Source organism: Sciurus carolinensis, unplaced genomic scaffold (assembly GCF_902686445.1).
Source record: "Sciurus carolinensis unplaced genomic scaffold, mSciCar1.2, whole genome shotgun sequence".
NCBI classification, from domain to species: Eukaryota; Metazoa; Chordata; class Mammalia; order Rodentia; family Sciuridae; genus Sciurus; species Sciurus carolinensis.
This window is the reverse complement of record NW_025920461.1, coordinates 39,858-53,286: the sequence shown is the minus strand read 5'-3', so window position 1 is coordinate 53,286 and position 13,429 is coordinate 39,858. Positions and strand designations below refer to the sequence as shown.

Genomic DNA, 13,429 nt, shown 5'->3' with positions numbered 1-13,429 from the left:
TCTTTGAAATGTGGATTTGTGCAATCATTTAATGCCTGCATTTGCTCTTTCTTCTCTTCCTTAATGCCTGCATTTGCTCTTTCATCTCTTCATTTGCTTCTCTGATTGTTTTAATTATGTACTTTCTGAATTCCCTTGCTGACATTTCTTCTGCTGTGCCGTCATTGGGTTTTATTGATATAGTATCTAGGTTTGTTTGGGACATTTTCTTCCCTTGTTTTCTCATATTGGTCAGATGTCAGTGGGACTCTGAGATATTGTAGATTTCCTCTATTGGCATATTGTGTCCCTGTAGATTTCCAGTATATCACCTCCCAGCCTTCAGTAGCCTGAAGTCTTGGAGGAACTTGATAATGCAGTGCTTCTGAAGAATGCTGCCCCTAGTCCGCTACTGGTTCTAGTGCTTGGAGCCGGCTCTGTGTGGAAAGTTTCTCACTGGGCAGTCTGCCCCAAGAAGCTGTCCTTGAAAGGGGTCTGTCGCTGGAGGGAGCAGGACTTCTTGAGGAAGTCCCTGGCTGCCCTGTCCTTGTCCCTGAAGCTGCCTGTGGGCCAGAGCTAGCCACTGGTTCCAGGACTTGGAGCTGGTTCTTTGCAGAAAGTCTCTCACTGGGGGGCCTGCTTCAAGAAGCTGGCCGTGTGGAGGGAGCCTGCCACCTGAGGGAGCAAGGCTACCCGGGGAAGACTCTACCTGCCTTGCCCTGCTGTGAAAAGCCTCTCCTGTCCGGGCCTGCCACCCAGGCCAAGTTTCACCTGGTGGGGGATACTCACCCCTTGTCTCTATTTTAGTCCAAGTCTCTCAATGCCTCCCCTTCTGAGTCCTGGGTTCTGGAGTGACAGGAGATGATGCAGTCACCCTGTAGTCCACCATCTTGGATTGCCCCATGGAAAGAGCCTACTGTTGGAGGAAGCAGGGCTGCTTGGAGATGTCTCTGGCTGCCCTGCCCTGGTCCCAGAGGCTGTCTGTGGGGTGCAGCTTTCTGCTGGCTCCGGGACTTGTGGCTGGCTCTGTGTAGAAAGGCTCTCACTAGGCGGTCTGCTCCAAGAAGATGGCCATGAAAGGAGCCTGTTGCCAGAGGTTGCATGACTGCTTGGGGAAGTCCCTGACTGCCTTTTTCTTGTCCCTGAAGCTGCCTGTGGGCCAGAGCTCACCACTGGCTCCAGAACTTGGAGCTGGTTCTGTGCAGAAAGGCTGTCACTGGGTGGCCTGCTCCGAGAAGCTGGCCATGTGGAAGGAGCCCACTGCCAGAGGGAGCAGGTCTACCTGGGGAAGACTCTAGCTGCCCTGCCCTGCTGTGAAAAACTGCCCCTGTCCAGGCCTGCCACCCAAGCCGAGCTTCACTCGGTGGGGGAGACTTACCCCTTGGCTCTATTTTAGTCCAAGTCTCTCAATGCCTTCCCTTTTTGAATCCTGGGTTCTGGAGCAGCAGGAGATGCAGTCACCCTCTAGTCCACCATCTTGGATCACCCTCCTGAATGCTAACTTTAACACATGTAAGAACAAAACAAATAAGTAAGTACCTAAGGAAAATATGGGGCTGAGGGGTGACTCAGGGGTAGAGCACTTGCCTAGGGTATGTGAGGCACTGGATTCCATTCTCAACACCACATATAAATAAGTGAATATGACAAATGTCCATCAACATCTAAAAAATTTTTAAAATATTAAAATATAAAAGAAAACAAATTAAAAATAATTCCACACAATGTCACGGCAATGTCACAGCACTGCATTTTTTCTTTTCAAAAATTCACATTCATTTCATTTTATGCATAAAAACTGATAAATTCATGACTTTCAGTAAATATGTAAATATTTTAAATATCTTTTTAGTTCTTTATTTGAAGTCATTGAGTAATAAACATGTTGCAGATTATACATTTTATATGGCTCCAATGTTTAAGTAGTAAAACTGCTTACGTTTAAATATAATTTTGATTGAACTTTCCAATTTACCACTGTTAATAAAGAGCAATGTCTGGGAACATATTTCCCATTGCTGTGCACAGACTTATAATTTATATGGGCTGATCTGCTGAATGTACCACCACAAGCCATATAGGAAAAGATAGTATTATTACGACATATAAAGTATATACAAAAGGAAAATCATCCCGGGTAGCATACCAACTCAGCACCAGAGAGACATCATGGGAATTTTGCAGCATACATAACCAAAGAAAGCAGTCTTGTCACCTTTGGGTTCTTCTCATCTCTCTTAAATACACTGTAGTAAACATATAAATTTATTGTCTGGAGCCACATGGCTCAGTTCCATCAGTACATTTGGTCTCTAGACCTGGATCTGGCCAGGAGCCAGGCCTTGAGATCAGAAAACAGATGTCTTTAAGTTGTTTTATTTTTTTAATGTTCTCTGGGCAGAGAGCTTATCTGTCCTTGAACAGGGGCACTGCCAGATGACTAAGTTTCTCATGAAAATTGTTTACTCCTTACCCTGATTTCACTTTTTGAAATCACTCTTAAACAAGACTGCATTTTTCTCTACAAGCCAACATTAGCGTTGAACTAATTTTTCAGCATTTCAACCCAGAGGAGGCACTGAACACAGTGGTCTGAATGCTAAATTAGGATCTCAGTATCATTACAGTGGTAGGACCCTGGAGACAATTATTTAACCTAAGGTCTGTATTTCCTCATGTGAAAACAGTTATAATAGTTATATGATGGACTTTTTGTGAAGATTTAAGACAGCAAAATTGTACCTAGCAGAGTATGTCATTAATGTTAATTTCTTTCACATAGTTTACGCTATGCACTGAATGTTTAAGTGACCCCCAAATTTCTATGTTGAGGTTTTAATCTCCCAGAGTGATAATTATGGATGTGAGTCTCTGGAAGGTAATTAGGTTTAGATTAGGTATTGCAGTTAGGAAATCATAAAAAGATTTGTGACAATTTAAGAGGAAAACAGCTTTCCCTGTCTCTCATATCTCCCCTGCATACACAGGCACAAGAGGAAAGTTCAGGAAACCACACATCAGAAAGGTAGCTCTCTACAAAGCAGGAAGTAGACTCTCACCAGAACTCTAAGATGGCACCCTCATATCAAACTCCTGGATGCCAGATCTCTGAGAAAATACCTGTTAATTTTTAAGTCACCCACTATGGTATATTGTTATTGCAGCTTGAGTAGACTAGGTTAGATTATATTTTAAAATATCTTTTTAAAAAAGACTTTGAAAAGCAAGATAATTTTATGTCATCCCAATATGACATGGTTTTACAAATATACCACCTCAAATAAGGGTCCACTACCATAAGTTACTGCAGAACACAAGAACAGCATTATTAGATTTACTGGTAGATGTCTATTGATTTTCCAATTTGGCCAACAGGGAAAGAAAATAGGAAGGAACATAAAGTTATACTCATTAGATTTTTCTGGCCCATGACAATTATTCTTTCCAGGTCAACATTTCAGACTTCAAAAGTAAACACTGACTATACAGTGAGCAAAATAATGAGAATGACTCCACTAATGACAATAAAAAGTCTTAAAAGTTAGTCCAATTCCTCCTTCTCTCCACTAGTACAAAAAAAATAAAAAGGCAACATTGCAGGTTGAATGCTAATGAACTGTACAAGGTTTTCTGGTATAGGCAGGTTTTACTTCACAAATGCTATATAAAGCACATTTTAAATGCCATAAACTGATTTCTTGTTTTCAGCATTTAAAATGCAAAATGCCATTATTGTTTTATAACAAGTATTCTAAATAACTATTTCCTATTTAAAAGGTCCAGCTAAAATTGCTTACTTAAAATTCAAAAGAACCTAAAATTATTCCTCCTTTCCAGGTAGAAAAGGAGTGAGAACTTATGAAATACATTTTTAAAAAAATACTAGAGAACATTGTTGTAAGTTGATTTTAACATGTAATAACTTTTTCCCCAATGAAGAAACAATTAATAATTATCACCCTGGAAGTATGAAAGCTATGTACAAAATGACAGAACATGATACCATAATTATATAAAGATTAGGAAATACCAATATGTGTTTAAAATATAGCATTATAAATATTCAGCATTATTACACATGAGCAAAATGTGCAAAAATAGAGTTCAAAGATAGTTTCCTAATATTAAGGGACATTATTATGTTCACTTTTGAATCATTTCCTCTGTTGCCATTATAGTTCTACGTTCACAGTAAAGTATTGCAATGTTTTTGAGTTAGTTCTACTTCATCAATGGAGGGAAAGAAGGAAAATATTATTACTAAAAATAAGGTTAAAAAACCCTGACACAGCAAAGCAAATGATTTCATACACCTGCTCTTGCCACCAAAATTGTAGGATTGAAGCAGTATCTGAAAATTAAGCATATCTACACACATATATAAAAATCTGCTTAATCAACAGAGCTATCCTGTGTTACAGAGTAAAAAGAACTAATACTTTCTATACTTTATAAATTAATGAGTTAGGAGAGCTTAGGTGTACAGGGTTATCACACACATTGAATCAATTATTCTATTTTCATCTTTCCTTACTGTGTATGTTTCTTTTGTTCTTCTGGTAAACAAAACATATGACAGTCTACACTATTTTAACTATTGAAAACTGAAAGTTACTTTGTTGGCCTGACCCAAGGAGTAGAGTGAATTATGCACTTTATGAAAGCTTATTTTAGTCATAGGCAAATTAAGATAGTAACAAGACTTCTATTTTACATTTATTTTTCCAAGTATAAAAGTAACATGAAAATTTGTAAAATTACAGAGAAAGAATATAGTGACCTATAAATTCTACCATCCAGAAGTCTTCCTTCTCTTTTTGGTATATTTTCTTACTGTAATGTAAATTCTGATAATCTAAGCAAGCACTAAAAAACAGGAAGAAAGAAAAGAAAGAAAAAAAGATTAATGGACTCTAAGTATGGCCTTTTCATGTGTTGTACATATATATATATATATATATATATATATATATTATTCATAATTCTGAATACAATCAGTTAATTTCAAAAAAGACTCAGTTAGGATGGGATAGAAGCCCCATAATTCAGAGAGAGGTCCCTGAACTGAAATCTATTAATTTTTATATTGTCAATACTTATGTGGCAGCAAGATCTGAAAGTGATGCCAATATCAATGTCCCTGTATTAAACAGATATTTCTTTGATAATCTTTCCAATCATACAGCAATAATGTTATTTTCATTATAAAATAAGTAATGAATTATATTTGCCTAATAAATTTAAAGTCAAATAATTTTAATTTCAAAGACTAATTTTTTTGGAGCACAGCAATCAAACCCTTAGGGCTTCTGGCCTATAAGATGGCTTGCCAGATAAAAGTATAAAACCCTTATATTCCCAAATTGTCTTTCATAAGGTTAAAAAATAAAAACAGAATGTATCTTAGGTATAGTCACATTTCTTCTTTTGTTCCAACCCATTGTTGATGCAAGTATATAGATGCTAGAATCACAAAGACTGAAATAACTTCATTAACAAAGCAACCTCCAAAGTTAAGTCAACTCCTCAGACTCAAAAGAACAAAAACAAAGGATATTACCACTAGAAATTCTATTTTCTGAAAATTTAGTCTTCAGCCTTATTTCTAGCTTTGAGAAAGATTTTAGATCAACTCAAGGCATCAGAGGTCATAAAATCCCATTAATTTTCTTCTGTCCAATGTGTTAACAAAGTCAACCTAAAACATGGTAACTCAAATTTGTTTCTCTGATCATCTTGCATAATACTTTCCTAAAGAAATCCTTCAACAAAACACTCCCTCAAAAAAGTAATGTAAATATTGAAGAGAGAATTATCCATCATTAAGTCAAACCTTTCCTGATAAATGAAAGAAGGTCAAGCTGACTATGCTTTGCTGAACCTAGAAATGACCAAGACTCAAAACAAATTCTGCTACTTCTGTGTCTAGAAAATTAAAACACAGGCTAAGGCTATGGAAACACGACCATTGATGTGTCTTGGGTGGACATATTCACATAAGAGAGGCGCCATGTGTTTCAACTAAAAGTCTTTGCCATTTTTGCAGAAGAAAAGCTAATTGTTAGTGGTCATTGGACATTCTAGGTCCCAGAAAGGAAAGAACAGGAGGAAGAGAGGAATTTAAAGCAGTTCATGGTCAGAACAAATTCAGGCATCCTGTTGTTAGCAAAGGTTCCCCAAGCTGAAGGCAAAATACTGCTTACCTATAAAAGGAGTATGTGAAAAGTTGAGGGAAAAAGAGAGGGAAAAAAAGTTGTGTGAAAAGAGAGGGAAGCCAGAGGAGAGTCTATGTGGCAGTGTGGGGGGATTGGAGGGAGAGAAACTGGAGCTATCCAGTGGATTTGGGGAGCAAATTAATAGGGCCCAAAGACACCCAAAACAATGACTGTGACCACACAATGTTTTGCGTCCCTTCCCCTGGTTCTTTCACTGTCCCACGTTCCTTCCACCTCTGCTCCTGACTGACACTCGGGGTGTGACCCACCAGCAGGAGGCTTCCCTGGTTTTGGTCTTCACCTGCTTCCCACACTAGGACTCCTCCTACTCTTTCTGCTCCTTCTGCTCCTCCTACTCCTCCTGTTCCTCCTTCTCCTCTGTGCAGAACCAAGGCCTCTCCAAGGAGCTGGAACCCCCTGGCCACCGCCTCCTTACCCACATCCTGCAGACCCGTGCCCCTTCCTTACTTGAAGGAGGCAACGGAACAGTGCAAACCACACCCCCAGACCCACACCCACCGAGAAGAACTCAGTGTCTCAGGGGGCCTTCCACCACTTCCCCTCCTCCGCCTCACAGAAGGACTGGCCTCCCCTAGATATCAAAGCTGCAGCAAGCATGGAAGGCGGTGCAGAGCCGACCCCCAGAAGGAGTGGGACAGACATCCACGCACACCCTACCCAACCCATGGAAACACCTGGGTGACCCGGGATCTGCGACCGACCCAACTGGTGACTGGCATGGGAGCTCCAGTGCTGCACCTCTACCCTCCACTTCCTGCCAGGCCTGAACCCCTGGTCCCCACCCACACCCCCTTCCCATGTACCCTCTGGCAGGGGGCAGCAGGCACAGCGGACAGCACTGCCCACTCGCCAGCACATGTGGTGATGCATCCAAGGCAAGGCATGATGCCTTGCTGAGGCTGCTGGCCAGGCACAGGCTCCTCCTCTCCTGTACTGTGCTCTGGATGCGCAGAGCTAAAGGGAGTGTGGGGGCGGCTTTGCCTTGCTTCGTGTTTGTTGCCTTCTCTCCACAGCCTCTGATGGACACTTCCACATTTTCCCAGAATACAGGGAGTCAGTGAGAGAATAGGCTTCTTTTGAAATGGTCCAATCAGCGGCCAGGAGTGCAACCCCCAGATTAAAATAAAACAAAACAAAAAACTGTCCAATGTAAAATCAATTTTGTTTTCTATCTTTGCACAGTGGCACACATGTGCAATCTCTGTTATGTGAATGGTGGAGGCAGGAGGATCCCAAGTTCCAGTCCAGCCTGGGCAACTTGGTGAGATCCTATCTCAAAATAAATAAAGGACTGAAGATGTAGCTCCATGGTAGTGTGAAATCAATCCCTATTTCTGCAAAGAATAATAACCATAAAATAATAAAAATAACAAAATAATAATTGCAACAACAGAATTTGTATCAATATAAAACAGAAATCACAGTTCCAGTATCCAATGGAAATTATCAGGAATGTCAAAATATCAGGAAAATATGTGTAAAGAACAGTAAAGTAAGTCCACAAAAAGTGACCCAGAAATATCTAAGTGAACTAATAAAGACACTAAACATTTATTAAAATATACATTTTATATGTTCAAGATAGTAGAGGATGTAATGGCCTTCTTATGTTAAAAATCAAATATAAAAATAAACCTCAAAAGACAAAAATATAGCATGTGTAGTGTGTGTCATTAATAGCTGACTAGACATCAAAGAAACTTTAACCTGAAATATATTAACATTGCCAAAAGTTATGAGTAGGGAAAATATTTTTATGTAGAATGAAAGAAAAACTATAAAAAGAGACTAAAATAAAAATTTCTGACATCTAAAGACATTCTAAAGGAAATGCAACACAAACCACACACAATGACAAAATATGTACAAATATACATTTACACATGACAGGTGTAGAACCTTCAATGCTCAATAAGGAATAACCCAATTAGTGTACACTTTTTCAAATTGACAAAATATTGGAACAGAAAATTCAAAGAAAAGATAAAAATGCAAATAAAGGTTTAAAAAGACATTCAATATTGTTAGACACTAGAGAAATGCAAATTAGAAAGAAAATAATATGCCAATACAAAACTATAATAATTAGTCCAAAATTTTCAGAAAATTAACTGGTTTATGAATTTGGAAAAATTATTTGAACCATGTTTTTGTGTTATTCACAAAGTACTAGTATATTTATTCTCATTTTCTAGAGTTGTGCATGAGTCAGACCCACAAAAATTACATACTGGTTAAAAATATAAGGTAACAAGGATGATGATGGTAATGGTGATGATCTTTGTTACTCTGATATCTGACAAGTAGTGCTGAATAACTATTCAGTGAAAAACTCGAAACATTATTATTAGGTAATAGGATAAAAAACTATGACAAATTTATTTTTTCAATGTCTGCAATAAATAATATATAACTATAAGTTAAATTCCAATTAAATTAAGAAATTTAAATTTTCACTATTGGTAGTAATTGAAGAGATTCCCCTCTTTTATTGGAGGCTTTATTAGAGAAAATTTAAACTGGTACATCTGTCTTTTGAAATATATGTAAAAACATGATTGGATTCTCCACTCAAAGAATATGATTGAGCAGATTTTAAAAATATTTATCTGCACATTCCCTACAAGAGACTCATGCCAACTGAAGTATGCACAAAGTTGGAAAGTGAAAGTATAGAGAAAAAGATTCCATGAAATTTGAAACCAAACCAAACAAAAATGCAAGGTAATTGCTATGTATAAATCAGAAAAAAGCTTTAAGTCAATCACGATATAAAAAGACAAAGATGGTCAATGTAGATTGATAAAGGAATCAATGTATCTGAAGAATTTAATGATGATAAATATATATGCTCTTACCATTACAGCTCTTGAATATGTAATCACATATTGGTACATCTGAAAAGAGCTTGGTTGCATTCCAGTGTACTAGGAGAATAAAATAACACATTCAACAATGCACCATAAGGAAATATTCAAAATAATTGCATGCCCAAGAAATGTACTATAGAATAAATACCTTAATATCTTTCTACATAAGATGACCTTATCCTTGAAAACAATTTTCAAAATCAAAATATAAATTTTCCTCTATTGAAAGATCATAAATTGCTGATATATACTACTAATATGCCCTATTTTTAGTAAATTAGATTATGGAAGGACAAAATTGATTAAAAAATTGGAGAATATTTTATTTGAATTGAAAAATATATATTCCAATATGATATCATTATACTTAAAATATTATATTTAATCTCTCATAGCAAATATAATAGGAAAAGAGAATTCAAATAAGATATAAACTTGTAAGAAATACTACTGAATAATGGATAACATTAGTGAATGCTAATTTAAGAAATTATTCTTGGGTCTGGGGCTATGACTCAGTGGAAGAGCACTTGCCTTGCATGTGTTAGGCATTGGCTTCAATCCTCAGCACCACATAAGAATAAATAAAGATATAAAAAAAGAAATATTCTGATAGGCATATAATCTATAAATGCACTTTTATAATGACATAATATGTCATTATATTTTAATTACATTTTTCTTATGAATTTATTCATGATGATATAATAAAAATAACTATTTTTCTCCTTACAAATCTCACTTATCTCATATTTCCATGGTATGCTCTAAAGACAAGACTGGAAGTAACATGTATAAAAAATCCACTCATAAGATTATAAAATTCACATAGTCATGTGTATGAATAAAATTCCAGTGAATCTAGTGTATCAGACATTCAGAGAATGTGTTGCAATTTTAAAGAAAATCTGGACTCAATATAATTTCATAAAATCTTGCACTTCCTTTCAATTTATTTTATTTTTCCACATTTTTACTGATGATATATAATCATTTTAGTTTAGATCTTTCATTGATGTTTCCAGATGACCTATGACAAGTAACTTAGTTATCTGTGCAATTTCTAATATTCACCAGAGAGTATGTTCTGCTTCTCCTGGTAACAAATAAACTCATTAAATGCCTTCTTTATTCAATCATTTATGTATTCAATTTAGGAAATGAACTTAAATTATATTGAATGCCACATTTTCTTCTGAACTTCTTTGTCTACACTTGTAACAGGCATCTCAGCTTCAATGCATCCATAATTCACACTAAAACTTCTTCTGCCCCAAGGTTAATTTGGAAAGTGAAAGGTTTTCCCTATTTTATTGATTCATACTTTTGAATATCTAGTTTCTACATTAGAAGCACAAAATTACAATTTCCACTGATAAAACAATGAGATGTCTTAATTTTGTTTTAAGCAGAGAGTGGAAGAGAGGAGATGTTAAGAAAGCAATTCAACTAGCAGTTCCAAAATAAGAGAGAAATCAGAGCAAAAAGAACTGCTCCTAACTTCTAAGTTTACATTTCAAACCTCCATTCAAAGTCCCAGGAGCATGTGTGTCAAGGTGTTTTACATTCCCTACCAGTCAAGGAGCAGACACTCTTCTTACATTCCCAAATTTGTCCTATCCTGATAATTTCCTAACTTTGCATTGTCCTTCTGTTCTCATCTGGAGCCAACATAGGTTCAATATGAGCAATATATGTTCTTCTCCATAAACTTCCATTATAAAATACTCTGGTCTTTTAGAGCTGGAAGACAATTTCCCAAGTGCTTCATATCCATAATTCTGGTGACTTAGGGAATATGTCTCAGGACCAATTCTTTTCTCTAGCATTTTTATACTCAATGAATCATTTAAAAAAATTTCTCTCTGAGAGACCTCTTGGTTTTTAGAATTTTTATCCTACACTTTAAAAAACTTATAGCCTACATGATGTGTGTTTTCTGCCTATTTCAAGTCCTCATAAATTGGAAATCATTCCCTCTTCTACATCTCTTCTTACACCAAGTAGACAATTCCACCTAGTTTCTCCTGAAGAGTTGCTTTCTTAGTCATTTCACTAAGTACAATCTTTTGTCATTGAACTTGCTTTCCAGACTACAGCAAAACAGTATTATGGAATAGAAATACAAATGTCCCCCACCAGAGAATTACACTGCTTCAAAATTTAATGACTTTTTTTGCTAAAATATTTCTACTGATATCTTTAAGGTACATGACAGGAACATATGTGATTTGGACCTTGCCTTTTTTGTAACATTATCTCCATTAGTGCACAGCCTAATATGCATTCCATGATTTTCCAGTAATGTTTTCCAGTGACTCTTATAATTTATGCTGTCTTTCTGAGGACATTCTACCACTCCTTTTCATCTTCCTGAAAGAATATTTGCACTCCTTCTCACCTGCCTGTTACAAACACTTTATAATTTGATCTATTTGTGATCCAATGAGAAAACTTTTTCTCAGTCTCTAGACTAAGATTATAATCTATCCTGTATGCTCTCACAGCATATGGGAGAGATTAAGTGCTCATGGTTCCTAGCATAGGAGGGTGAATGTTGTCAACAATAATTTATGTATTTCAAAATAGAAAACAAAATTTGAATGTCCCCAAAACAAGACTTGATTCACATTTCAGGTAATAGATTTTCTAAGCATCCTAATGTTTATACATAAATCAAAATATTATATGTGTGACCCATAAATGTGTACAATATTAATGTATCATTTAACATTTTTTAAATGGATAAATGCTAAATACATGATTGGGAAATGTAGAATTGTGACAAGTCCTAAGAGCATAGTGAAGGATGTCACTTCATAGAAGTGATCAGCAATGAATGCCACATGCCTTATCAAGAGCTGATCTTTTATTGTCATAGCTCCATCTTAGTTTTGAGTTATTTAAATTTTTTGACTTATCTGTCTTCATTTTCCTCTTACATACCAATATTTATGACCTTCATTTATTCTATAGGTTTTTCAAAAGTTTTAGCTATTTCTATATATACTAACTCCCCTTTACTCCATTTATCTCTAATTTCTATTTCCAGAAGTAATTTTCCTATTGACCCCTGCAGTAGATTCTTACTAGTCTAATACCTCTTTCTTCTTGGATATTTTATACATAGCTCAACTTCAATCGGTAACTCATATGACATATTTTTCTTATTTGGAGGGCACTGGGCACTTGAAAACTGAACTACATCCCCAGACCAATTTTGTATTTCTTCTAAGGTCTTCTCCAATTTCTTTCTTCAGTGTTCTTTAATTTTCATTTGTAGAACTACTTCACCTCTTTCCTAGATTGAATGCCCAAGTATTTTATTTATTTTGAGAATATAATGAAATGATATCTTATTCCCAATTTCTTTTTCAGCAGATTAATCTTTGTAGATAAGAATGTCATAGATTCATGGGTGTTGACATTGTATTCTGCTATTTTCCTCAATTTATTTATGTACTCTTAAAAGTTTCTGGTGGATTTTGTTGGTTCTTCTAAATATAGAATCATGTAATTCAACAAACACAAATAATTGGAACTCTTCTTTTCTATATATATTTAATTTCTACTTTGTCTAATTGCTCTGACTAGAATTTCAGGGACTATGCTGAATAATAGTGGGAATGGTGGGCATGCTTGCTTTTCCTGTTTTTAGAGAAAATGCTTTCAATTTCTCTCCTTTTGTATAATGCCTGCCTTAGTTTTATTCATATATACCTTTACAATGTGTAGGTAATTTTCTTCTATCCCTAGTTTCTCTAGTATATTAAAAATGTGTGTTCTACTTTTTCAAGTGCTTTTTCTATATCTCTTGAAATAACCACATGATTATTACCCTTATATTCATTTATGTGTTTTATTATATTTAATGATTACCATATGTTGAGCAACATTGCATCTCTGGGATAAATCCCAATTTACTGTGATGCACTTGATCTTTTAATGTGCTTGTCTATGCTGTTTTCCAATATTTTATTTAGAAATTTTGTATCTATGTTCATCAACGAAATTGGTCTGTAGCTTTTTCTTTCTGTTTAGTCAGCTTTTTCATTACTGTGATTAAAAGACCCAACCATAATAATTGTAGAAGAGGAAAAATTTACTTGAGGATTATGGTTTCAGATGTATAAGTTCATAGAAAGCTGGCTCCATTCCTTGGGACTTGAAGTGAGGCAGAACTTCATGGAAGAATTGTGTGGAGAGATAAGCTGCTTCATAATATTAGGAGAAAGATGAGAGGGAGAGAGAGAGAGAGAAGAAGAGGAGAGAGAAAGTCCACTCACCAGATACAAAACATATATCCCAAAGTCATGCCCCAAGTCCAAATCCTTCAGCCACTCC

At 35.9% G+C, this 13,429-nt stretch overlaps 1 protein-coding gene across 1 annotated transcript in view; it reads left to right on the top strand.

The window, feature by feature from the left end:
* LOC124975750 (extensin-like) overlaps positions 1 to 13,429 on the top strand; it is a 52,701-nt gene that overhangs the window by 16,950 nt on the left and 22,322 nt on the right. Inside the window, exon 2 of the mRNA XM_047538317.1 lies at positions 6,512 to 7,090. Within this exon, the coding sequence (XP_047394273.1) occupies positions 6,512 to 7,090 (579 nt within the window). The remainder of the gene's footprint in view (positions 1 to 6,511; positions 7,091 to 13,429) is intronic.